The sequence below is a fragment of the Columba livia genome, chromosome 3 (genome assembly GCF_036013475.1).
Source record: "Columba livia isolate bColLiv1 breed racing homer chromosome 3, bColLiv1.pat.W.v2, whole genome shotgun sequence".
NCBI lineage: Eukaryota > Metazoa > Chordata > Aves > Columbiformes > Columbidae > Columba > Columba livia.
Genome location: NC_088604.1, coordinates 109,083,912 through 109,107,867, shown reverse-complemented (window position 1 = coordinate 109,107,867; position 23,956 = coordinate 109,083,912). Strand labels below are relative to the sequence as shown.

General features: G+C 53.2%; 1 protein-coding gene across 7 annotated transcripts; it reads left to right on the top strand.

Annotated features, from left to right (window-relative positions):
* The first annotated feature begins 4,227 nt into the window (after window positions 1–4,227).
* On the top strand, window positions 4,228–18,819 carry SRF (serum response factor). Of its 7 annotated transcripts, none has more exons than XM_065058999.1 (8): window positions 4,230–4,788; window positions 6,196–6,462; window positions 11,771–12,032; window positions 12,388–12,567; window positions 14,210–14,329; window positions 14,975–15,182; window positions 15,682–15,758; window positions 16,019–18,819. In XM_065058999.1, the coding sequence occupies exons 1-8, from the start codon at window positions 4,351–4,353 to the stop codon at window positions 16,108–16,110; spliced, it is 1,644 nt and encodes a 547-aa protein (XP_064915071.1). In that variant the 5' UTR covers window positions 4,230–4,350; the 3' UTR covers window positions 16,111–18,819. The 7 variants fall into 7 exon arrangements, with proteins under 7 accessions (XP_064915073.1, XP_064915069.1, XP_064915071.1 ...); XM_065058994.1 differs by having other exon boundaries at window positions 4,231–4,788; window positions 14,991–15,182; XM_065058997.1 differs by lacking the exon at window positions 14,975–15,182 and having other exon boundaries at window positions 4,229–4,788.
* Window positions 18,820–23,956: the final 5,137 nt, after the last annotated feature.

Sequence of the window (23,956 nt, the reverse complement as noted above, 5' to 3'; positions counted from 1 at the left end):
GCATTCCTACACTGCAGCATCTCATCCCTCAGCAGGGGTTACCTACTCCATCCTGGTCCTTGTTGCTCTTCCTCAAAGGCTGAGAGATGAGTGGCAGGGAAGGGCAGTTGTACAGCATCAGATGACAGGCACATCAGTGAGTGACCTTCAGTCTCTGTCCCAGGTGAAGGCCTTCTGCATCTCAGACAAAATGAACGATCCTTGTCCTCCCACCTCGCTGCCCCATGTTGTGACAGGCAGAGTGGCAGGACTACTGCTGTGCTCACTCAGAACGCTCCTGAGTGGGCTGGAGGTGAAACCAGGCACCATCACTTGTAGGGGCCCAGTGAAGCGGCATCACTGTGATGCCACAGCTAGAGAACAGAGATGCCAAGGACTTCTGGAGTTACATCCTTGCTCTGCCAGCTTCATTCACACAGGTGTCTCTGTGTACTGGGAGGGAATGACGTGGCTGCAGCGGGCTGGTTCTGTGAACAATGTCAGGATGGGGTGCTCAACTTTATGCCAACGCATCGTGGGGACTCAAGTCCTGGTGACTATGGGGAAGCACCCAAATGGAAAGGCACCAAAGCTAGGACAAACTGCAGACCCAAAGAGTTCAGAAAGATGGGGGTTGAGATAGTATATTTTTGTGAATGATGTAATGATGAAGTTCTGTATCCTTGGGGATGGGACACGTGTTGGCCAAACTAATTGGAAACGGCAAGCTGAGCAAATACAGTCCTAGCTAAATGTGGTGGAGGAGAGCAGGAAATCAGAGCCCCTGCAGGAGAATGAAAGGACCTGGGCAGTTTACAGAGGTGTGATCCAATTTCCTCAGCCCAAGTTGAAGGAACTTCTTAAAAAAAAACCCCAACAACTTTGAAAGGAAGACAACCTGCCATATCCAGGGCCAGAAAGAACAGCAGAAAGCCACCAGCTGTGGCCAAAATTGTACATTTACTGAACAATATAAGAGGTAGGCACTGTCCCAGCTAACAACTCCCTAAAGCATAAGGATCTCCAAACCAGGCATTTCCAGCAGCCCTTGATATTTTTTATTTCCAGAAGTTATCCAAGTTTATCCCTTTACAACTTTATCCCTTTATAACTATGCATGCTGTGAGCACCCCAGGACAATAAGTGCACAGATCCACTATGTAGCTTGAAGAAGAGCTTTTTGGTTTGCTCTGATTTCATCTGCTGCCCCATGGCTCTTATGCAGCTGTGTCAGGCACCTTGGGGAGAACTAATGAGCTTTAATTGTCCGAAGCAGCCTCAGCTAGTACCTTCCACACTTTTGAGCTGCATTTAAGCTCAAGCCTGGGCCTTCAGTTCTGTTTTGAGCCATCTTGTAGGTGTTCCTATTTTGGCCTTACCTCTAGCCCTGTCTTCTGGGCATATATTGTGGCCTTATTATCCAGTCCTGGCTTTGGTGCTATCATGTGAATGGGTGGATACTGGACTTGGTTCATTGCTTGCTCTGTGGATGGACCCTGTTACCAGCACCTTGATTCTGCTTTGCTCAGGTACTGTGGGGCTATACCTGTTAGAGAAGGCATGGGGTCACCCTTAGGTATTGACTAGGCAACCCTCATGGAGTGGTCCTACTTGTGCTGTTCCCTGATACCATGTATGAAGGGCAGAAACTCCCCTCTGCTGACCAAAAAAAACCCAACACATTAAGAAATGCCCTTACCTCATTTTATGTGAGCAGCAATACCTCAAATCTAGTTGTTACTGCTGACAGAAGAGATCTGGCTGTTAAAAAAGACCATCTGCCTGTACTCAGCAGCAGGCAAAAAAAAAAGCCGAAGTATCAATGATAAGAAGACCAGTAATAGGATAGATACCATCACAACTGCAGTGTTGAGTGCAGAGGGTGTTTAATAGTTCCCCAGAGAGCTGGAAAGAGCTGAAAAAGGATGCAGAAAGTACTTGTTGCAGTGCCCTAGAATAGGTATGCAAAGGGGATGTGGAGGGCTGGGATGATGCTGGGGGCAACTGGCAACGGGGCTGATGCTACAGTGGCCCTAGCACAGGCAGCAGCTTGTCTGGAAGGATCCTCAGGGGTAACTGGGTAAGAGGTTTTTATGACACTGTGCCAAGTGCTGTGCCCACAGCTGTGTAAAAAGACTGTTAGAAATGTGAATTTTATGACTAGGTGGTTGTGAGAACAGCCCTGAGGATGAAATGGGACTGTCAAGTGGCCAAAAACCTGGTTCAAGCTGCTTTCAACCGCCACTTGGTGCTGGTTTGGTTAGGGAGGTCGTATTGCTGGAAACTCATCCTGTGGGTAACGGTGGCCCTGGGGAACAGGGCTTGCCTTTACGATGTGTGTCTGATGCCTTGGTGAGAGATTAGAATCCCAGGAAGCTCAGAGGCAGGCTGATGTTCTGGTCATATCCAGAGCACAGCTGAGACAAGCATCTCATAAGGCATTCCCAGGATGAGGCTAGGAAGGGGGAAGATGGCAGCAGAAGGAATGAGCCAGCCCAAAAAGAGCTAGCTCTCATCTCTTGCCTGTGTAGACTATCCTACAGTCTGGAGAGCAAAAGGTCCAAGGGGAAGGAGATAGGGTGACCATGTAGAAGCCCCATGAGCAAGAGGAACCCACATCCTGGTACCTGTAGCAGTTGCAGACTTGTGCTGAGCAAGTAGATTGGACTGGCTCTGGCTCTCAGATCCATGTGCCAGTTGCTCTCAGCTGAACTGGTGCCTCCAGCCATGTAGGGTGTCTGCTGACCCTTCCTTGGCATGGCGTGACATGGCCAGGCCTCTGTCTCACCTGTGCCAGGTGTAGTTTGTGCTCAGAGTAAAGGGAGTGTGGCCAGGGCATGTGATGGGAGGCATGTGAGTCCCAGCAGCCCTGCTAGGAGCTATAAATGGCATGTGTGCTCACTGGAGGAGCATGGCTGGCGGGGAGGAGGGGGAGGTGGTGGCAGCAGTGAGGGGGGTGTTTGGTTTTGCAATTACTCTCTTGCTCTGTAGGAGGTTAGCCCTAGAGAATGGGAGACAGCTGTGAAGGCTGGTGGCAAGCATGCATGTCCCGAGTGATGAGACGGATATGGAAAGATCTTGTGCAAGCTGCAGAACCCTCCATGGGGTGCCCAGGAGGCAAAATAGGTCTGTGGCAGGGCTGGTGCTGGCAGAAGTGGGGTCTTGCCCTGGGCTACAGCTCCTGTTTGTAGGATATGGTATGGGAGAGCTCTTTCTCAGCCAAGGATGTGGCTTTGTCCTCCCAGCTTCAGGCTCTGGGGCTGTGTGGTCCCTGCCTTGTACCCAATTGTCTTGTGTGCGGGGGCTGTCCCCCTCCTGTGGAGATCCTGCCTCATACCTGAGCAGAATACACGGCCTGTGCCACCCGCTAGGAACCTTCTGAGCTGCAGTGGGTGTGGACATGGGCCCCTATGTGTGTACTGGGGCCAGCCCAGCCATTCCCCGTGGGACAAGTGTTCAGTCAGTCTGTCCTGCCCACGGACACTGTGAGCCAGGACCCCATTATCTCCTCCTGTGGACTCAAAGGTAGCTGTGGGCCCATCCTCCTTCTTCTTCTGGCCAGTGGTCAACTTGTGCTTGGGCAATGTGTATTTTGGTCATATCTGCCGAGTCCAGTGCCTTCAGCACCCTTGTGTCCCCCAAACCCATTCAGTGCCTCGGCAGCCCCTTCTCCTGACCCTAGGCAGACCCCGCAACCCCCAGGCACACAGGCAACATGTTGTTACCTACAGGGTTTGGGAACGGTGGAGGGTTGCCTGGAGCAACACCTGGTGGCATCACTAAGAGGTGGCCCTAGTAGTGGTGCGACTATATCCTGAAGACGGCAAGGGAAGGGGTCTCTTTCACGTGGTGTGTCCCCTACGAGGACGCGAGTTCCTGGAGCTGGCAGCAGTAACAGGGGAGTGACGGCTGGAAGAGCAGGTGCCTCAGCCCAGCCTCCGCCGCCCAGCCGCAAGACAGCCGGGCCGGGTACCGGCGCACGCAGCGGGAGCACTCCACCGGCACCCGTCGCCGGCCGGCCCGCCCCGTCCGCGCCGCGCGGCGTGCCTGTCTCTTTAAGAGCCTCCCTGCGTGTTTCAATCTGAGAGTGACGCGAGCGCAGTCGGAACGAATGCAAATCAAAAGCCAGCCGCGGGCCAATGGGCGCCCGCACTTAGCGGCCGTCAGCCAATGGGGTAGCGCCTCCCGGCGGGGCGCCGGCTCGCCCCATATAAGGAGCGCCTTCTCCATAAAAGGCAATATTGTATCGCTTTATATGGGGGCGGCGCGGCGCGGCGGGGGCGGCGGCGGAGCGGGGCCGTGATCGCGGAGCGGGCGGCGGGGCCATGGCGAGGCCGGCCTGACCCGATCCGACCCGCGCTCGCCGCCGCGATGTTGCCGAGCCAGGCCGGGGCCGGGAACGGCGCCGCCGCCGCGCTGGCTCGCGGCTCGGGGCTGGGCCGGTCGCCGGTACCGGTGCCGCGTGGGGCGAACGGCGGCGGGGCGGCGGCGGGCCCGCCCGGGGGCCGCCTGGAGCGGGAGGCGCTGTACAGCGGCAGCGAGGGCGACTCGGATTCGGCCGAGGAGGAGGAGCTGGGCAGCGAGCGGCGTGGCGTGAAGCGTGGCCTGGCCGAGGCGGCAGCGGCGGCGGGGCCCGCGGCGGGAGCGGCGGCAGCCGCCTACAGCGGCGGCGGGGGCGGCGGGGCCGTGAGTGGTGCCAAGCCCGGGAAGAAGACGCGGGGCCGGGTGAAGATCAAGATGGAGTTCATCGACAACAAGCTGCGGCGCTACACCACCTTCAGCAAGAGGAAGACCGGCATCATGAAGAAGGTGCGGCCCCGGGGTGGCGAGCGGCCGCGGGGAGGGGCGCTCGAGGTTGTCGATTGGCACCCACCTGTCCGTGGCCGGCGGCCCGGTGCCAGCCCTGGTCCCCGGGCAGTGCGCGGCCGGGCCGAGCGGGGGGCCGGCCGGCGGGGCTGTGCCCGGAAACGGCGGCGGCTTCTCGGTCCCGCGGGGGGAGGCGGCCCGGCTCCGGCTTCTTCCGGGGGGCTGCGCGGGAGCCTCCAGCGGGGCCGGGTGCCGCCTGCGGCTGGCCCCTGGCGTCCGCGGGACTCCGGTCAGGGACCTGGGTAGTCGGGAGCGAGAACGGTCGTCACGCAGCCCAGGGGATGCCGGGTGCACACGCCGGTGCACAGCTTCTGCGCTCGGGGAGGCCCGTCCCGGTGCAGCCTCCAGCCCTCGGCTGGAGCTGCCCGGTGCTCCGGGAGCCCTCGGGCTGCCTCTTCGTGAGCCGTTGCTGGGTCCTGCACCAGCCCTGTGGCACAGTCGGGATGCCCTGCTAAGGCCTCAGCCGTGCTAGGTCCTTTGGCCTCAGAAGGGGCCAGCACCATGTCTCGGTTGGCCTGGAATGCCTTCCGTGCTTCCTGGTGACTGGAACCCTTGTGCAAAGACAGATTAGAAACTTGGGAGATTTTGTGTGCAGTTGGATACTGTTGGCTCATCTGCATCCCTGTTGGTGCTTGTAGCATCCTCTGAACAACTGAGCCGTGCTGTATCCCAGCCAGGCTGGGCTTCACGCGCTCTGGGAAGGTGGGAACAGCTCTGGGGTACTGCTGGGCACATCTTGCCTTCGCGGGATGCGGAATGAGAAGATCCTGTCAGTGACAGCTTGTGCAAGACTATTGAGTGTGCCATGATGGCATACGAAGAGTGTTCTTTTTAGCCCACAGGTCAATCCTGGTTGGTAGGGGTGCTCAGGACTGTGAATACAGAGAGGGGAATCTGGGTCCTGGCCTGGCTGGGTGTCAGTGAGGGATAGGAGGTAACAGGGCTGAGTAGCATCCTCTCACATGGCTTAGCAGAGGTTTAGGGGGGAGACATCTAGATCTTTCTGGAGACACGGGTGGGATTTCCAGCATAGGGACAGCCCAGTGTCCCCATGTCCCGAGCCTACTCTCCAGTGCAGCCACTCTTCTCCCATGGCGTCTTGTCATGCACATTCCCTAAGGGCACACTAAAGGAGATGGGAACGCAGCACAGGGAACTTCAACATGTAGGGAACCAGTCTTGAGTTAGTTTTAGTGGCCACAGCTCCTGTGGGGTGGCAGAGAGTCAGAGCTGGTGTGAGCAGAAAGAGTGCCATGCTGGGAGCACAAGGATATGCCAGGGACTCTTGTCCTGCACTGTATGTGTTCCTGCTGCTTGTGATTCCCTGTTCTTCCCCTGTGTTGCTGGCAGGCCTACGAGCTTTCCACACTGACCGGCACTCAAGTCCTGCTGCTGGTGGCCAGTGAGACGGGCCATGTGTACACGTTTGCCACGCGGAAGTTGCAGCCCATGATCACCAGTGAGACGGGGAAGGCATTGATCCAAACATGCCTCAACTCCCCAGACTCACCCCCGCGCTCAGACCCCACCACTGACCAGCGCATGAGCGCCACAGGCTTCGAGGAGACGGACCTCACCTACCAGGTGTCCGAGTCAGACAGCAGTGGGGAGACCAAGGTAACGTTCCTGTGCTCAGCCACATGCCTGGGCACCCTGGGCATGGACTGTGCTTGTGTGGCTATGCTGGGAGCCCTGGCCATCCCCAGCCCTCCTTGGAAAGCAGCTTGGAAAGCTGAGGATGGGTCCCCTTTTGCTGCAACTCCAGCAAGCTTGTGCTCCCAGGGCTGGCTCCATTACTTGGCTGGTGGTAGTGGTGTTTTGGAGGGGGAGGGAGGTGGGTGGCAGGTGTCCTGGCCCTGGCCTTTGCAGCAGGGCTCCCCACTGGGCCAAGCCCACCCCCCGGCCAGCTCTCAGCCTTGTTATCTCTCCGCGGGCGTCTCCATGCTCTTGCACTCATTGATAAAAATTTGATTCTGCCTCCATGGCCTTATAAGGCCTGGTTTCCCTCGCCAGAGTCCCTGGCAGGGCCCCTCACATTCCTTATAAGCTGCAGCTGTCTCTTGCTTTGGTGCTGTTTTGGAAGGGGGCAGGGAGGACATGGGGAATGGAAACATTTGGCTGGACAGACGGTTTCTGCTCTCTGCCTGGTGTCCCTGCAGGCGCTGGCCCTTGCCTGCTGCCTTTACTTGTGGCCTCTTGCCCAGGGTGCTGCAGAGGGCCTAGCCGTGGGTGCAGAGTTGGGCAATGGCCCTTTTCTGCCAGAAGGTCTTTTCCCCGTGTCCCTGGGTGCTCTTCTTTGGAGCTGTTGCAAGAAAGCTGGCTCCTGTATCCCTGTGCCTCCTTTGCAGGATGGTGCTTGGATACTTGGAGATGGGAGGCAAGGGAGGTTGTCGTGCAAGACTGGGAGGACATGCTGAACAGGGGGTTGTGCCACAGCTTCCCAGGCCTGTGCTATTGGGTGCTGCAAGATGCTGCACCTCTACTGTACCTGTGCTCATGGCATGGATACTGGGGTTGCTGCAAAAGCATCTTTCCGTATTGACCGTGGCCTTGCTCTAGGAGCCATCCAGCCAACTGTATGCAAACCACGGCAGCATCCTTGCTATAGAGTAGCTACTAAACATTTAGCAGACAGAACCTGGAGAGAAGGGTGTTTGAGATCTCTGTGCTGTAATCCCAAAGGCAGCGAGTGCAGCCTTGAGACGTGCTCAGCATGTTGTCTGAGGCTGTTAGGGCTGTTCTTATGTGTGTTTGTATCTTGTGGCAGCCCAACAGTTCTGGTCATGGTGCTGCTGGGTACCTGGCAGCTGCCATTCCTCCCTGCCCTCTTCTCCACACATATGCAGTGCTGCACCAAGCAAAATCTTCTCACTGCTCAGCCCTGAGAAATCTCAGCAGTCCTAGAGATCCCTGCAGGCAGAGAAGCTATGGTGGGTCAAGGTGTTGCTGGCTGGAGTACTCTGTGCTGGAGCCCAGCAGAGTCCCTGGGAAGGCTTCCCGCTGATGGGAGTCCAACAACAGTCGTGGCTGTCCAAGTCTGGCGTGATGCAGTTTCTCCCTTGTGCAGCCTGTAAGGACTAGTGTCTCTTGGGCTTCTCCTGGATGAAAAGGCAAGTCCTGTGGGCATTTTGTAATGAGATAATTTACCTGTGCCTGGAGTAATTTGGAGGTGCAGTAAGTGTTGTGTATGGCAGCTGACCTGTCCCTGGCATGGGGCTTGTCCACATCATGTACTTTAAGTTTTTCCCTGAAAATACTGTTCGATGGCCCCAAAAGAAGTGTGTTCTTGGACTGCAGTTACTTGGCAGAGGAGAATCTTAACTTATCTTTGCCTGCTTTCTGATGCAAGCCCCACTTAGTGTCCTGCAAGCTCCATTCCAGTACTCACAAATGGTAATGCTGAGTGTGGGGTGCCTTGTGGCCACAGCCACAAGGGGCTAGAGGTTGGGGCTAGAGGAGCTCTGTGGCCCTGTCTTCTCCTTGACATTCTGGCTAAACCCACCTCTGGCCTGCTGAAGGTTCTTGTCATGGCAAACTCTGGGGCTGGGAACAGTCCTGCCCTGACCCTCTTCAGTTCTACTGTGCCTTCTGCAGGGCTGGAAGCCTGGTTTGGTGCTCTGACAGAGATCAGCCCAATTCAGACAGATCAAGAAGCCCGCTGAGGATGAAGGGAGCCTGTGGGTGGGCCATGCTAGATGGCTGGCATCCTTGCTGAGGGGTAGGTGGTACACAGAGTTGGGTTATAGATGCCTCATTGCGGGAGGTGGCAGGGAATTAAGTGTCTGGACTGTTAAGTCCAGCCACATAGGATGCTCTGAGAGGGTTGGGCCTTAGTTGGTTGGTTCCTTAGCCTTGCTGTTCCTTAGCCTTGCTGTGAACTCTGCTTTCTGGACTTCTGTATGGACAGAACCTGCTTGTGTTTGGCAGAGAGGGGTGCAATGCAGCTAGGCTGTTATTCCTTTCTACTGCAGGTGGCAGCATCTATGAGGTGCTCCTGTTGTGTCAAACCCAAGCTCCATGCTGTAGAGCTGATCTCAGACTATGGCCGGGACTGGGGTGTGCTGTACTTTGGAGACCGCAGCTATATCCTCATGATGATACTGTTGTGCACTGACCTGTCTGGTCTTTTGAGAACCCCAAAGGATACCATGCCCTCTTGTAATCTCCTGGGTGTGGTTATATGGGAGAGGCGATCTTGGAGGGAGCTCAGGGGCTCTAGGTTGGGGTCAGAACATGAGAGTAGCCCTGATCTTGTAGTCTGTTTTTGGGATGGGTGAAAGGTGGGACTTTCTGCCCCATCTGGAATGCAGACCAGGTGTTGGAGACTAGGTTGGGTTTTCCCATGTACCTCCAAGGCCAGTTGTCCTGCAACATCCATGTAGTAATGCTGGCTGGGGCGTCTGCGTTATGCTGAACAGCTTTGTCTTTGGGAGCCCCCAGAAGCTGTGGAGTGGAATTGTTTCTGGCCCCAAGACCTACTATGGTCCACAATGGGGATCAAATGGCCTGGGCTGTGCCCTGTGGTCCACTCATGCTGTATAACTTTACCAAGCATGCCCAGTGGTGTGGGTCTGTGCAGACATCTGCCACTGTGCTGCACCTCTCAGCGCTGTGTTGGTTCCCCAGGCACTGCTCTGCAAACTGAAGTCTGCAGTGAGTGATGATGGGGAGTGGATGCGTAGCTGGATCAGGAAGGGAAAGGCATTCAGGGCTGCTGTGCTGCCTCAGGCCTTGTCCACAGCCCTTTGGATAATCTCTGCTGCTGAAGGTGACCTATGATTTGGCTCTTGTTGGAGGCTGGCCTTGTACATGTAGTCTGGGGTTTGCAGGGTGCAGGGGGAAGCCCAAGTGCCATGAGGCTCTAAGGTATCTCAGACAGGCATGGGGAGAAGGCAATGGATGTCCAGACCCAAGGTCTCTCCCAGCTCTCTTTCTGTACTGGAAGCTATTGCTACAGCCTAAGAGAAACACAGCAAAGACAGAAAGAATCTGAGTCTCACCTGTCGCAGTGTAGGGAAGGTAGAGACAGGGCGTGCATAGTTCAAGCCTGCTGGCACAGCATCCCTCCTGAGTACCTCTGCTGTTCTGATCATACTGAGGTTTGTCCTTGTGCTTCTAGGGAGTCCTGGTAATCTCCCTGAGTAGGGTGCTGTAAATCTTTTGGTGTGTCTCCTCCAGCCCTGAGAGTAGGGAGTGTGAGGGTATGCTAGGTGCCCTGGCCAGTTGAGGACTGTATCTCAGGGGTGTACAGCTTCAGGGCTACATCTGGGGATGAGGGAACCTGGCTTTTCAAGCTGGGAACAGGACCTGGCCTGCTCTGCTATAGCTCCTCTAGCCTAGAGGGCTGGGGAGAGCTCTGCTCTGTCACCCATGTGGGTGGGACACCCATAGCCTCCATGTCCCATGTGGAAGGGCAGGAGTTTGTGATTGAGCTAATGGAAAGTGCCTCTGCTGGGCTTCACTTTGTTATCATGTGCCTCTTCTAATTTGGACTTCAGGGACTGTGGTGCCAAGGCAGAGGGGTGTTGCTCTCCTCCCTCCCCAGGCTCTGGGGCACAGCTGAGCTCCTGGGATTGGCTCCCCCTCTCCAAAATGGGCTGCCTTCCCTTTTTTAGCTGTTCGTTGAGCTGTGAATTCCTCGTTCCTGGCAGCTTGACAAGCTGGGAACAAGGCTTAGCACGTGGGAGAGCTGGGCCCACCAGCCTGCAGCAGGAGGGGTGGGAGTGTGGCAGCTTTAACTTACCAGGTTTTCTGGTGGCAGGGCACGAGGACAGCAGGTCCCTTGTGGCCTGTGGCATGGTCTCCTGTGGAGCAGTGTATTTCCAGTCTGCTTTTGGCCAGCTGAGCAGGGTAGAAAAGGGGGCTGTGGAGACCCTGGGTATCCAAAAGGGGATTTAGGGGAAGGAGGTGTGTTAGGTGAAGTGCAGCTGCCAGGTGCAAGAGGGATCATGCTGAGCTTGGTTGGTTCCTGCAGATTCAAGCCATGTCCAGCCACATGCTTTGTGGCTGTGGAAATCTGGGGTGTTAGGTGCCCTGCAGCCCGAAACACATGTTCCTCCCTTGTTCCCAGAGCCAGCTGCTCGGGCTAGTGCTGGCCTAGAGCAGGGCCCCTTTCCTCCTGGCGCTCAGCTTCCCTGGCGATGCTGTCCTCAGACAGACATTGCGGATGCTGCTTGCAGAAGCATGGTATGTTAGCTACAGCCTGCACATGTGAGGTCCCTTGGAAACATTTGCCTTGTGCCCATCTTCTGCTAGTGGAGTGGCAAATCGGTACTTCCCTTGGCCAGGTTCTCCCTTTTACTCCAGGAGATTTGTGGAGGCATTCTCCAGGGCCTGCCCAGGCAGCTGTCAGGGCTGTGTTTGGGCCTCCGTGGTGTCCAGGTTTGGCCTTATTCACTTCTCCCTTGCCGCTTTTGGTGTAGAGCTGCCTTTAAGAGCCATTTCTCGGTTTGTTCTTGGCCATGTGTTTCCTGCTAAAAGGGAAGCGCTGTGTATTCCTGACAGGAGACAGTGTGTTTGCCTGTATGTCTGTCCCTGCAAGGACTACTTTTGCCTGTTGTGTGCTAAAAAGAGACTGTTCTCTTCTTGGAGGCTATGGGAACTCCTGGGGAGGGGAAGGGTTGCTTCATCCCTTGGTGTCTTGCAGGGAAGTCTCTTGGGGGACCTGTGTGGCCTTGGGCTTGTATCCAAGGTTTATGCTGAGCTCCCTCCAGCTCTCCTCATGCTGCATTACTGGTCACGGTCTCCTCATGTTTGTACAAGCAACTCTTCTCTGCTATCCTGGCTCTGCTCCATGTGCTGGCAGCAGGCTGTGGGGTATGGTTTAGCATGGGAGTACAATCTATGAAGCCTGGCTTGGTCTCACAGGCAGATGTTGACAGGATCCAATGGCTGATCTCAGTTGTCACAATCTCTCCTTCCTCAGGATGCACTGAAACCAGCATTCACTGTCACCAACCTGCCGGGGACAACATCCACCATCCAGACAGCCCCCACCACCTCGACCTCCATGCAGGTCAGCAGTGGCCCGTCATTCCCCATCACTAATTACCTGGCGCCAGTGTCTGCCAGCATCAGCCCCAATGCCGTCACAAGTGCCAACGGGACAGTGCTGAAGACTACTGGAGCCAGTGCAGTGACATCTGGAGGCCTCATGCCGATACCCACTGGCTTCACCCTCATGTCAGGTCAGTGCCTTTAGGGGCTGAGGACTGCATCCATCCATCCACCCGTCCATCTCTGCACCTGGTGTGTGTTGCTGCCCTCTCCAGTGGAGAGGAGACCTAGTGGCAGGAGGAGGCAGAGTGGTTGCTGTAGTAGGGTGAACCTGGCTGGGACTCCTTGCTCAAGCCCAGCCAGGCCAGTGGCTGGAGAAAGGTCATGTAGTGACTGTTTCCTTAGGGTGCTGCTAGCTGGCCCTGCTGTTGGGAAGGGCATGGTGGCAGGGAGCTGAGCTGGGACCCCAGGGCAGCACCGAGAAGCCTGGAGGGAGTGAAAAGAGCTGGTGGTGACAAAGCTTTTCTTTCTCCCTCCTTTTGGCAGGTGCTTCCCTTTCTCCGGGGACCCCTACACTTCCTCTCACTCAGTTACAGCCGCACTCCCTGGCTCTTTCCAGCCAGCAGGGCCAGGTGGTCATGAGTATGGCTGGACAGCTGCAGCAGGCACAACAGACAGTCTTCCGCTTCCCTGCCAGAGCTGGAGGGCAGATCATGTCACTGACAGGTCAGCACTCGCTTCTCCTCCGCTTGCTTGAGGTGGGGGGATGGAGGCATCTGTGGGGATCCTGGTCCTGGCCAGAGAGCTGACCCCCAACTGAGGTGTGACTGCAGAGAGGCGGAGCACAGGGCACCCTGGCTGTGGCTGCTGGGGAGAGATGGGCGGACAGGGCAGATAATGCTTGGTGTAGGCAAGAGCAGCATCCTGGGGCATACAGACCAATGGAAGCAGTGAGTTGTCAGTCTCCTGCCCCAGGGTTTGTCCTGTGGCTAGTAAATGCAGAGGAGATAGGTCCCTGGTGAGACTGTGTTGAGGCTGGACTGTGCTGCTGGGAGGACTGATGGAAGGAGACCACAGGGGCTCAGATGCCCCGTGGATGTTTTTTGGGTGCTGACATTTGGCTCTGAACAGCCTCCCTTGCTTTCGTACTTGGATTTGTAGTCAGTCACTGAACCACAGCGCACAGGATAGATTAGGAGAGACCCAGAGCGTAGGAGGGAGTGGTGCTGCTGTGCTGCCTTGTGTAGGAATTTGTAGGAGTAGGAATTTCTTGTTGAGAGTCAAGACTCTCCAGGTGTTGCACTGGGGCTGGACATGCCCTTGGCTGGAGTTTCAGAGCAAGACTAGGCTTTCCTTTGTGGGGGCAGCCATCATTTGAGGACCAGCACTGAGAGTGAGACAGTATTTCTTGTGTCCTGCCTGTTTGTGCCCAAGTCAATGAGACTGATAGCACGCATGCTTTCTTGGAGTGCTTATGGCTCCTTTGGGCCCTGGCAGACAGCATGGTCCCATACAAGGGGACTGGATTTCTCTTGTGATCTGGAGTAACTAAGAGAATAATGGACTTGTGTCTCTCTCTGTCTGGTCTGCTGCCTGGGGAGATGCCCAGTCTGAGTGAGGTGGCTGGTGATTCCTGCTCTCTGGCATCCCTTGCTCTTCCCTCTGGATACAGGACCTGAGCCTGAGGGGAGCTTCCTGTGCTGAGCTCCATCTCTGGAACTGAAGGGTTTTGCAGCAAGAGGACTGGAGGTTGTGTGTTTGTGCCCTTGCAGCTCTGTGATGCATATCTGGTGGTCAAGTGGTCTCTAATCCCTGGACAGGGCACTGTGATGTCCTTGAGATCACAAACTGTTCCCTGAGTGCCCTGTGGAGGATGGAGCTGAGCTCCAGAGCGTGAAGGCAGTGTGGCCCTACTGGACTGGATGTTTGGGCAGTTCTGCTTGGTGCAGGGAGATGATCCTGGCAGAGCTGGCTGACCATGGGCAGTGCTGGGGGCATGTGCTGGGTCTTCTCCTCCAGACATCATCTGTGCTGTGCCTTGATGAGCCAGGAGTGGTGAGGAGAGCCCCCAGACATTCCTGACCCATGCCTGGAAGCTGGACAAAAGCTGCTGTGGCCTTTTTTCTCTGGAGCCCTGTAGGCCACTAACCCCTCCTTTGCCCCTGTCTGCCAGGAAAGAGCAGGTTTTGGCCTGGTCTTTGTGTCAGGGCCTGGTTTCTGCCATGTCCTGCTTCTGGCTAGCCTTCCCCAGCACAGTGCAGAGCCACGCTGTGGAGCTGTGTGTGGCCGGAGAAGGACTGGGGAGGCTTTCGCATAACCCCAAGTGCCTGTATCCCTGCTGAGCTCATGGACTCATCTCTCTCCGTAGGTGGTACCATGGCTCAGCAGGTCCCAGTCCAGGCGATCCAGGTGCACCAGGCACCACAGCAAACGTCTCCCTCTAGTGACAGCAGCACTGACCTTACCCAGACCTCTTCCAGCGGAACAGGTAATTGGCAAATTATGATAACCTTGTTCTGTCTTCCTTCATGACCACTGCTGATTACAACCCACGCCAATAGACCTCATGCTTGCTCCTTGTGCAGGATCCTTCTCCAGACCAACTATGTCCCAGGCTTTCTGACAGTTTCCCAGGTGTATTTATCCCTGTTGCCAGGCCCTGTATCATCTGCTCTTGCAGCATGGAGCAGGGAACAGATTGCTCAGTTCCCATATGGTTTCTTAGTGAGCCATCATTGCCCCTAGCACAAGGCATTGGTTCACATCTACTTGCGATTTTGACTGTACATGCAGAGGACACCCCTGTTGTCAGCAAAATCTGAGTTCAAGTGCCTGGTTGCAGGCTGAATCCAGTTCAACAGCTTTATTGAAGCTTCATCAGGAAAACTGTATGTCAAGTTTAATTCAGTTCTGGGGCATCTGGCTACTGTGCTTTTCTGTTGTCTTGTACTGACTTATTAAAAGAGAAGTTTGAGCTCACCTGCCTGTTTCCTGGGGCTTTTCCCCAGAGAGCTTGGGAGAACAAGATGGGTGCCTCCATACACTTTAGGCCAGCATGCCAAGGGTAGCTGAGGGAGGGGTGCTGAGCAGGCATGTGAGTGTAGCAGACTTCTTTCGTGTGGCTCACATGTAGTCTGTCCCGGTGCCAGTGACCCTCCCAGCGACCATCATGACGTCGTCTGTGCCAACCACTGTGGGTGGCCACATGATGTACCCCAGCCCACATGCGGTGATGTACGCGCCCACATCTGGCCTTGCGGACGGTGGACTTGCGGTCCTCAACGCTTTCTCACAGACGCCCTCAGCAATGCAGGTGTCCCACGGCCAGGTCCAGGATCAGGGTAAGACAGCTGTCTGGGTCAGTGCTCCCTTAAGTGCTCTGACACCCTGATTTTTCTTGTCTGGGATATCTTTATGTTGCATACTAATTTCAAGGAATTTTCTTCGAAGCAGTCCTAGCAACTATACAAAGGCCTGGCAAGGGTGATGTCTGATGCGTGCTTTTAGGTCCCACCTTTCTGCTATGAAGAGGATTGCTTGAGCCATTTGCTGGGGAAAAAGGGTGAGGGTTGCTGGGATGGGTGGCATATGGAACAGGCAGTGGAGGGAGCTAGGGGACTCTGGAGAGGACGTGTGGTCGTGTGAGGGGGGTAAAGCAGCATGAAACCATGCAGGCAAGACTTGGCTTGAAACTAGCATGTGTGGCTTTCTCCTGGGATGCTTCCATGTTTGCAGACAGGCACCTTCATACTTGGGAAGCTCCACAGAGCTCAAAGAAGGGACCCATGTGGGGAGTACTGCTTAAGGAATGGTGTCATTTGGGCTCTTTCTCTGTTGCAGGTGGTGTCCCCCAAGTGTTCCTGACAGCCCCATCAGGCACCGTTCAGATCCCAGTCTCAGCTGTCCAGCTTCACCAGGTAGGTGCAGAGTGGTGCTCATGTTCAGGGGGTGTCCTTGCTCTGCCTCTGCCTGCAGATGCTTTGTGGGTCTGGGCAAACCTGGTCCCTTGGGTAGGACCAATCCTCAGGCCTGGGAATGCCACCCAGCCTTGGGTGAGGAAGTCTTGCCCTCTTTGGACAGGTGCTGAGAAGGGACAGTGCCACCCTGGCTGCTAGCACATGTGGTCTCAGGGCATGTTGTCTGTCCTTCAGTGCTTCCTCCTCCCTTTTCTCTCTAGATGGCTGTCATCGGGCAGCAGAGCAGCAGTGGCAGCAGCCTGACGGAGCTGCAGGTGGTCAACTTGGACACCTCACACAGCGCCAAGAGTGACTGAGAGGCCTCTGCTGCTGGCCTTGTGCTGTCCTTGGCTTGTCATGCCAGTGCCGAGGCTGGCGGCAATTCCTTCTCATACAGACTGCACCAGTTATTTATTGTTGCCTTTTCACGTTTCCTTCATCCACACATGCACACACACACACCCACCCACACACATACACACAGGCATGCACGTGGGGCTGTATGACCCACCCGCGGTGGGGCTGTGCTGGGGCCATGCAGGGCTTGGTGGTGTTTGGATGCTGCAATAGCTGTGTTTGTCTCATGCCAGCCAAAGAAATTTGTCTCTTGATGGGGGAGGATTGCTCTGCGCTGTAAATAAATACTGCGGGCCATTCCCAACAGGAGGCTCTGGCTCCTTCTGGGCGCTCTGAGTCACCTTGCCCATGAGTGTTTGCTCTGCAAGGGGCTCAGCTCAGACCCAGATCTGTGCTGCAGGCACAGATTGGAGTGGAGTGGGCCGAGGCTGTGCTTCTGGCCTCAGCAATGTGCCTTTGTGGGTGTGACAGGTCCTGGCTGCACCAGCTCACCCTGGGCTCTGGAGAGAGGCAAGTGTCCAGCTTGCACGTGCATTTCTGGTTGGGCAGGGCACAGCCTGCAGCACCAGCCCCATCTTCCTTGTCTGCACTACAGGGAGCACTCTGCCCTCAGTGCCTCCTCACTGGGCTGCTGGCGGATATGGTAGCTTCCCTCACAAAGCTGAGGTGGTCAGTGGATGGATGCTCAGGAGCACAGTGATGCCTTGGAGACCTCCTGGGCCAGGGGGGACTCTGCAGCTGGTGCAGCCCCACGCTTTCCTCTCAGCCCTCGCACTGCTTGTGGACTCCATACACGCAGGGGATGGTGGCTGGGTCTTTCGCACATCCCCCCTGCAGCTCCAGCCAGTGCTTTCTTAATTTCTATCTGATGCAAGGTGGAGAAACAACTCAAGTGTCAAAGGGAAGATCCCATGGGGCACTGAGCTGCTGGGCAGGTGGCAGGCTCTTCCTCTGAGTCCCAGGGTGATGTGCAGGCCATCCTGGGCTGTGGAGGAGCAGCTGTGAAGCCTGTGCAGGCTCACCAAGGCCAGGGCAGAGGGGCTTGGAGCATGTGTGGTCCTGCATGGGAGTTGCTGTGAGTGGCTCTGCTACCTAGCCCTGTCCCTGGAGGGAGAGCGAGCAAGTGAGAGAAGCTGCTGAACCCTTAGGGGAAGAAGCAGCTACTGTAACTTTTTTTTTTTTTTTTTTTTTTTTTAAGTTAAAGACAAAAGAAGCCTTGGAGGAAAAAAAAAAAAAAGGAAAAAAAAAAAGGAAAAAAAAAAAAGAAAATGACTTTATTTTTCTAAGTGTTAAACTCAGTATTTATGTAATTCTTTAAGGAATAAAAGTTTGGCTCCTGTACAGTTTTCATGGGGTTTGTACCAGGGGAATGGGAGGGGGGTGGGTGGGCATGGAGGCAGGAAAGGGGCCTTGCTTTTGAGTTTGTATTGTAACCTTGGACATGTTCCCTCAGCATTAGCGTTTAAGCTGCACTCACCACCCACCAGCATGTGCCAGGGATCAAGCTGAACCGAGTGGGATGCTTGTTTCCTGCTTACCTGTACTGAGGACTCCATACCCATCATTTTGGGATTAATGGGTAGAAGGCAAGTGAAGCAGTGGCTCGTCTTTAGCAGTGGGAAACCCCATCCTTCAGGTGCAAGGGGCTTTGCAGTGTCCCTGGGAGCCAGAGATGGGCTTGGGTTTTCTAATGGTCCTGGGACCTGTGCCAGTTCTGTCACTGCTCTTGGTGTGGAGCAGTGCTACCTGTGACTACCTAAGGGATATGGGCATCCCCACTCCTCCCTGGGGGCTGAGTGCCTCGCAGTGGCTCATCCCTACTCACTGTGCAGGTGCCATCTCCAGAACTCCTAGCTAATGATCTGAGCTGTAGTTCTCCCTCCAGAGCTGTTCCTTAGTGCACAGATGTGGACAGGTCCCTTCTAAGCCCCTGTGTAAGAGCTCCCAAAATGGTCTTTGAGCCCTTGGTTTGTTTTGCAGCCTGGGAAGGGTTCGTGGAGTGGCCCATCCTGGTGAGTGAGACGCTGTGTGCTGCCTCCCATTAGTGTCCTTGCTCTCAGAGTAAGGAGTGTGTGGGAGTGATGTGCTCCGTCGCTAGGTGTATGAAAGATGCTCAGTGATTCTGCCAAAACAAGGCTGGGTACCTTGGAGTTCATCCAGGGAGAAGGATGGGGTTGGGGTTTGCATTGTCCTCTGCCCCAGCGCATCGCTGTGGCCTGGCTTTGCTCTGCTTTGCTTCTGCTGGCGTTGTGGAGCAGAGCTGTAGGGCCGGGAGGGCAGAGGTGCCCCTGCTGATTCAGGGTGTTCAACTGCAGCCCCTCTCCTGCTCCCCAAAGGCAACTGCTGGTTAAACGCTAATGATGTATTTTATTTAAGTGCAGACTTGTTAAGAACACTTGTGTATCAGGGATGAAATGGCATTTATTGTGTGGTGACATTTTAAATTCATTTTACTTGTTTGAGGGGTGTGTGCGTGTGTGTGCGCGCGTGTGTGTGTACGCATAAGTGTGTGTGGGATTATTTTTTTTGTTTGTTTTTTCCCCTCCAGTTTCCAGGGTTGTGTTTCTGGAAGGATGTGGGAGTAATCACAGTACTATGTACAGAGCTTTCTTTTGTATTAAAAAAAAATTACTCTTTCAATAAATGTTATCATTTTGTGCACAGATTTGGGATCTTGGCCATGCTTTACGGAGGGGATGACCCACACCCTAGGGCCAATGAATGGGGATCAGAGGCAGATTCCTGCACCAGTTTGTGTACTTCAGGGGGTGGGAGGCTTTCTGGGCATGATATGGCAAAGAGGAGGCTCTTTGCAAAAAAGTCTCTGTTGTGGTTTAACTGGAGCTAGCAATTGAAAACCACGATAACTGCTCACTCCCCTTTTCCCTACCTCCCAAAAGGGGAAGAGAATCAAAAGGGAAGGCAGAAACTTGTGGATTGAGAGAAACACGGTTTAATAGAATAATAAAATAATACTAATTTACCACTACTACTACTAATATATATAAAATGGAAATAGAATATAAAATAAAAGATAGTGCAATTCCTCATGAATTCTGTCTGCACCAAGCAGCCAGTCCCAGGAAGCAGGACGTGGTCCCAAACAGCTGATCCCAGAGAGAGAAGAGAGAAAAAGGCTGAAAAGGCCCAGAGGCAAATAGGCAGGATGGGAAAAGGCCAAACTAAAGAAACTCCCAAACAGAACTCCAGCGAAACAGAGCTGAAACAAAACAGATCTCTGTCCCTGTCCATCCGTCTAGCCAGAAAGTCCTGACTCTCCTTAAATATGAAGCATGATGCTAATGGCATGGAATACTCTTATTGATCAGTCTGGATGTCAGTCAAGCTCTGCCCCATCTATGCCCCCCTTAATAGCTGCCTCATACCTGTGGGCAGAGAGCTCAGAAAAGACCTTGCTCTCAGACAACAACAATTAAAAACATTAACTCTCTCCCAGGGTGTTATCTTGTTCTCAAACTAAATCCAAACAACAACCATACTAGGTACAAAAAAATAAAGTTTTCTAACTGCCTGAAGAAAATTAACTTGCTTTCAGTCAAACGAGCACAGTCTCTGTCTCCACTGCCTCCTGCACAGGTGAGATCTGACCAGTTGGACTTCTCCTCTGGGAGCCTCAGAGCTGATGGGTGGCCCAGAAGGGGCCTGTGGTGGGCAGCAGGGCTGCGAGGGCTGTCCCTTCTGAAAGCTCAGGGATGGCAGTGGTGAGCAGGGCATGGTGTTGAGTCATGAGAAACAAAAAACAGGAATGAGGAGGAATGGGGACTTTGGGAAAATAATTGTTCTAATTCATTAGTGTTAATGGGGAGAAGCAGGATGACCTCAAGCAAGGGTTAAAATGGGGAGAACAAACAGCCCATGTTGCTTATGGAGTAATTAGGCAATAACTAAGGCCTAAGAAGAGGAATTTTTGCCATTGTAACATGAAAGTAAAGATGATCCCTAGGCCTGGCTCCAGGTGGATTATACATTTATAGATTGATAAACTACCACAAAACAAAGGAGGACAGAGGTATTTTTTGGTAGTGACAGAGGTTTATCCAAGAGAGATACAAGTTTTGTATGAAGATGCTGTTGTTAAGGTAGTGTTTACCTGATATGGGACTCAACAGGTAAGTGATACTGGCCAAGGCCCTGTCATCACAGGAGATGTCAGGCAGCTGACATCTGAGAGCATCCAGACATGGTGGTTGGTGTGTGCAGTACCATCCCCAGGCCTCTGGACAAGGAGAAAGAGCAACTGGGCTTAAAAAAAAACCAAATGCAGTTGAAAGGCTTCAGGCAGAACAGGTTCATCTGACTTTGACAGGCATCTGATCCAGGTCTCAAATTAAAATTAGGTTGTTTCCCTTCCCCTCTTCCAAGTCCAATACTTACGGACACCTGATTGTCTTTGAGGATGGATTGTCTTTATGAGGCTCAACACCAAGACTTCAAAGTCCCTGCAGAAGGCTGCTATGAGAAGACAGGGCAATATTCAAAGTCCAAACTCGAGAGGCATTACTTGAAATCAGGTACAAAACAGGTGCCTTTAGGCCCCTAGAACCTAGGTCAAGGGCACATGGGGGCTCAGTAAAATGCCTGGAGGTGGGAAAGAAACCAAAGTGAGAAGGGCTTGTTCCAGTCATCGGTGCCGCTGGGTCAACAGTATGCCAGCTAAAATTGGAACTACTATCGTCTACATAGCATGGGGTCCCGAAGCAGATGCCAATATAATGTAAGGAGAGCTTAGCATTGGTAAATGTCAGTGTGGTGGAGAAACTGTGCTATCCTTCACAGTGCAATCTGGAGAAAACACATCTCAGTGTAGCTGGAGAGGATTGTTCGGAAAGTGCTTAGAATCAAATCACAACTGAAATGGCTCTTTCCCCATCGAGAGGTGAGGTGCTTCACTTTTACAGGTTACACCACAGCCAGGCCCATGTTCACTGTGTCTACACAGGTAAGTCTTGTGGTACAGCACCACAAAACCTGTATCAGCACAAGTAACTCCATGTTGTTTGTGCATGGGGGTCTGCGTATTACGCATAAAACTCCTGACAGGGGGCAAGATACCATAGACATTATTTTTATGATAAATGACTGACTAAGCATGGTATCAAGACCATCAGAGCCAAGACGTAAGCAGAGCATATGAATACCACAGAGAAGCTTTCAGCATCACAAAATGCTTGTATCCTATCTGTCCACTGCCATTTATTGTCGGTGACAATTTTGGCTATGGGATGTGGCCAGCTGATCATAAAATAATTTTGGTTGGAAGAGACCCTCAAGATCATCTAGTCCAGCTGTTAAACTAACACTGCCACTAAACCATGTCCCTAAGAAACTTTACGTGTCTTTTAAACTCCTCCAGGGATGGTGACTCCACCACTTCCCTGGGCAGCCTGTTCCAATGCCTGACAACCCTTTCTGGGAAGAATTTTTTCCTAATATCCAATCTAAACCCTCCCTGGCAGAACTTGAGGCCATTTCCTCTTGTTCTATTGCTTGCTACTTCGGAGAAGAGACCAACAACCTCCATGCTACAACCTCCTTTCAGGTAGGTGTAGACAGCAATAAGGTCTCCCCTCAGCCTCCTTTTCTCCAGGCCAAACAGACCCAGTTCCCTCATCAGACTTGTGCTCCAGGCCCCTCACCAGCTTCGTCACCCTCCCCTGCACTCTCTCTAGTATCTCAATGTCTTTCTTATGATGAGGGGCCCAACACTGCACACGGTATTCGAGGTGGGGCCTCACCAGTGCTGAGTACAGTGGCACAATCACTTCTCTAGTCCTGCTGATCACACTTCCTGATACAAGCCAGGATGCTGTTGGCCTTTTTGGTCACCTGGGCACACTGCTGGCTCATGTTCAGCCGCTGTCAATCAACACCCCCAGATCCTTTTCCTCCAGGCAGCTTTCCAGTCACTCTTCCCCAAGCCTGTAGCGCTGCCTGGGGTTGTTGTGACCGAAGTGCAAGACTTGGCACTTAGCCTTATTAAACCTCATACAATTGGCTTCAGCCCAATGATTCAGCCAGTCCAGATCCCTCTGTATGGCCTTCCTACCCTCCAGCAGATCAACACTGCCACCCAATTTGGTATCACCTGCAAACGTACTAAGGGTGTACTCAATCCCCTTATCCGGATCATTGATAAAGAGATTAAACAGAAGTGGCCCCAATACTGAGCCCTGGGGAACACCACTCATGATTGGCTGCCAACTGGATTTGGCTCCGTTCACCACAACTCTTTGGACCTGGCCCTTCAGCCAGTTCTTTATCCATCTCAGAGTATACCCATCCAGGCCATGAGCTGCCAGCTTCTCCAGGAGAATGCTGTGGGATATGGTGTCAAAGGCTTACTGAAGTCTAAGTACACAACATCCACATCCTTTCCCTCATCTGCTAGGTGGGTCACCTTGTTGTATAAGGAGATCGGGTTGGTCAAACAGGATCTGCCTTTCATAAACCCATGTTTACTGGGCCTGATCGCATGGGCTTTTTGTACGTGCCATGTGATGTCACTCAGGATGATCTGCTCCATGATCTTTTCCAGCACTGACATTAGATTGACAGGTCTGTAGTTCCCCAGATCCATTCAAGGTGTTACAAGCCAGGCTGCATTTCCTACTGCAGAGCATTACCACCATCTCATGCTTGTGACATTAAACACAGCAGTGCTGCAGGTGCAGTACATGCACAAAATAACAGCTGCCAAGAACAGAAGAAAACAGCAATGGTTCTGCATGTGGTATCTGCTTTTACGTAGTTGTGTGACATTTAGGAAGTTATTTTCCCTTTCATCAGTGCAAATATACTGTGCTTATCTCTACAGGTGATGAAGTGACTTGTAAAGGCAAAGCATGATATAACTATATACCAGTTTGATCCTCTGGTTTTAGAAATGCATTCAGAGTTAACAGGGAAGGAACATGCCATGTTAATGGAAAACAAAGAGATTTCAAGAGCATCCACAGGATTCTGGAAAGAGAGCATCAGTAGCATCTACAGTGATTGCACATACTAATTGAGAAATCAAGAGGCTGGCTTGGAAACACAAGCATTTACCGTCCAGCATTGGTACCACAGTTTTAGAGGATGGTTGCCACAGACTAGTGCAGCACTGCACTGATATATCCAGCCTATAGTTAATTGCAATTACATTGCTTTTATTAATTTCTGATTGCTGTTGTAAAACATGGAAATTGCCTAATCAGTTGTATTAGTACCAAGGGCAGAAATGAGGTTGGGCACACACATGAAGCTGCTCCAGGATCAAATAAGAAGGCAGACTGTCATCCCTTTATCCTATAATTTTAATTTTTGTTTATAATTTAAAACAAATTTTATCAGATTGATAGAAACCTGCACCTACTGGATTTTAGCTGACTCTTGTCAGGCCTGTCAAGGAAGGGAAATATGGGCAAAGGAAAAGCATTTAGATTTTATGGTATGGGCATTACAGATCAGTATAACACCAAAGCAGGAAAGGAACTGGAAACAGGCCAAACTTGTGTGCAACTGGCTTCAGTTGCCTCTCTAGCAATGTTGATAATAGCTGAGGGCAAGGACATTTCTCACTGAAGGAAGCCAAACAAGGTGGATGGAGAGTGGGGTACGGGGCTAAAATTACCCTAGAACCCCAAGTCTGAAGAAGTTGCTGCACTGTAATTTTTGTTTAACACTGTGTTTGCAATAATGTTAGTGCTGACATTAGCCTTCCTTTCACCTACCCTGCAACAGTCCTTAACAAAGTCCACCACAGAAGTCACCACAGAAACCATACCAACACCCACTGTAAC

Bases quoted from the DNA above. Each gene is read 5' to 3' on its own strand.
- SRF (XM_065058999.1), top strand. From the start codon at position 4,351: ATGTTGCCGAGCCAGGCCGGGGCCGGGAACGGCGCCGCCGCCGCGCTG. The intron at 4,789-6,195 runs GTGCGGCCCCGG...TGTTGCTGGCAG, and splicing joins AGACCGGCATCATGAAGAAG to GCCTACGAGCTTTCCACACT. The intron at 12,033-12,387 runs GTCAGTGCCTTT...TCCTTTTGGCAG, and splicing joins TGGCTTCACCCTCATGTCAG to GTGCTTCCCTTTCTCCGGGG.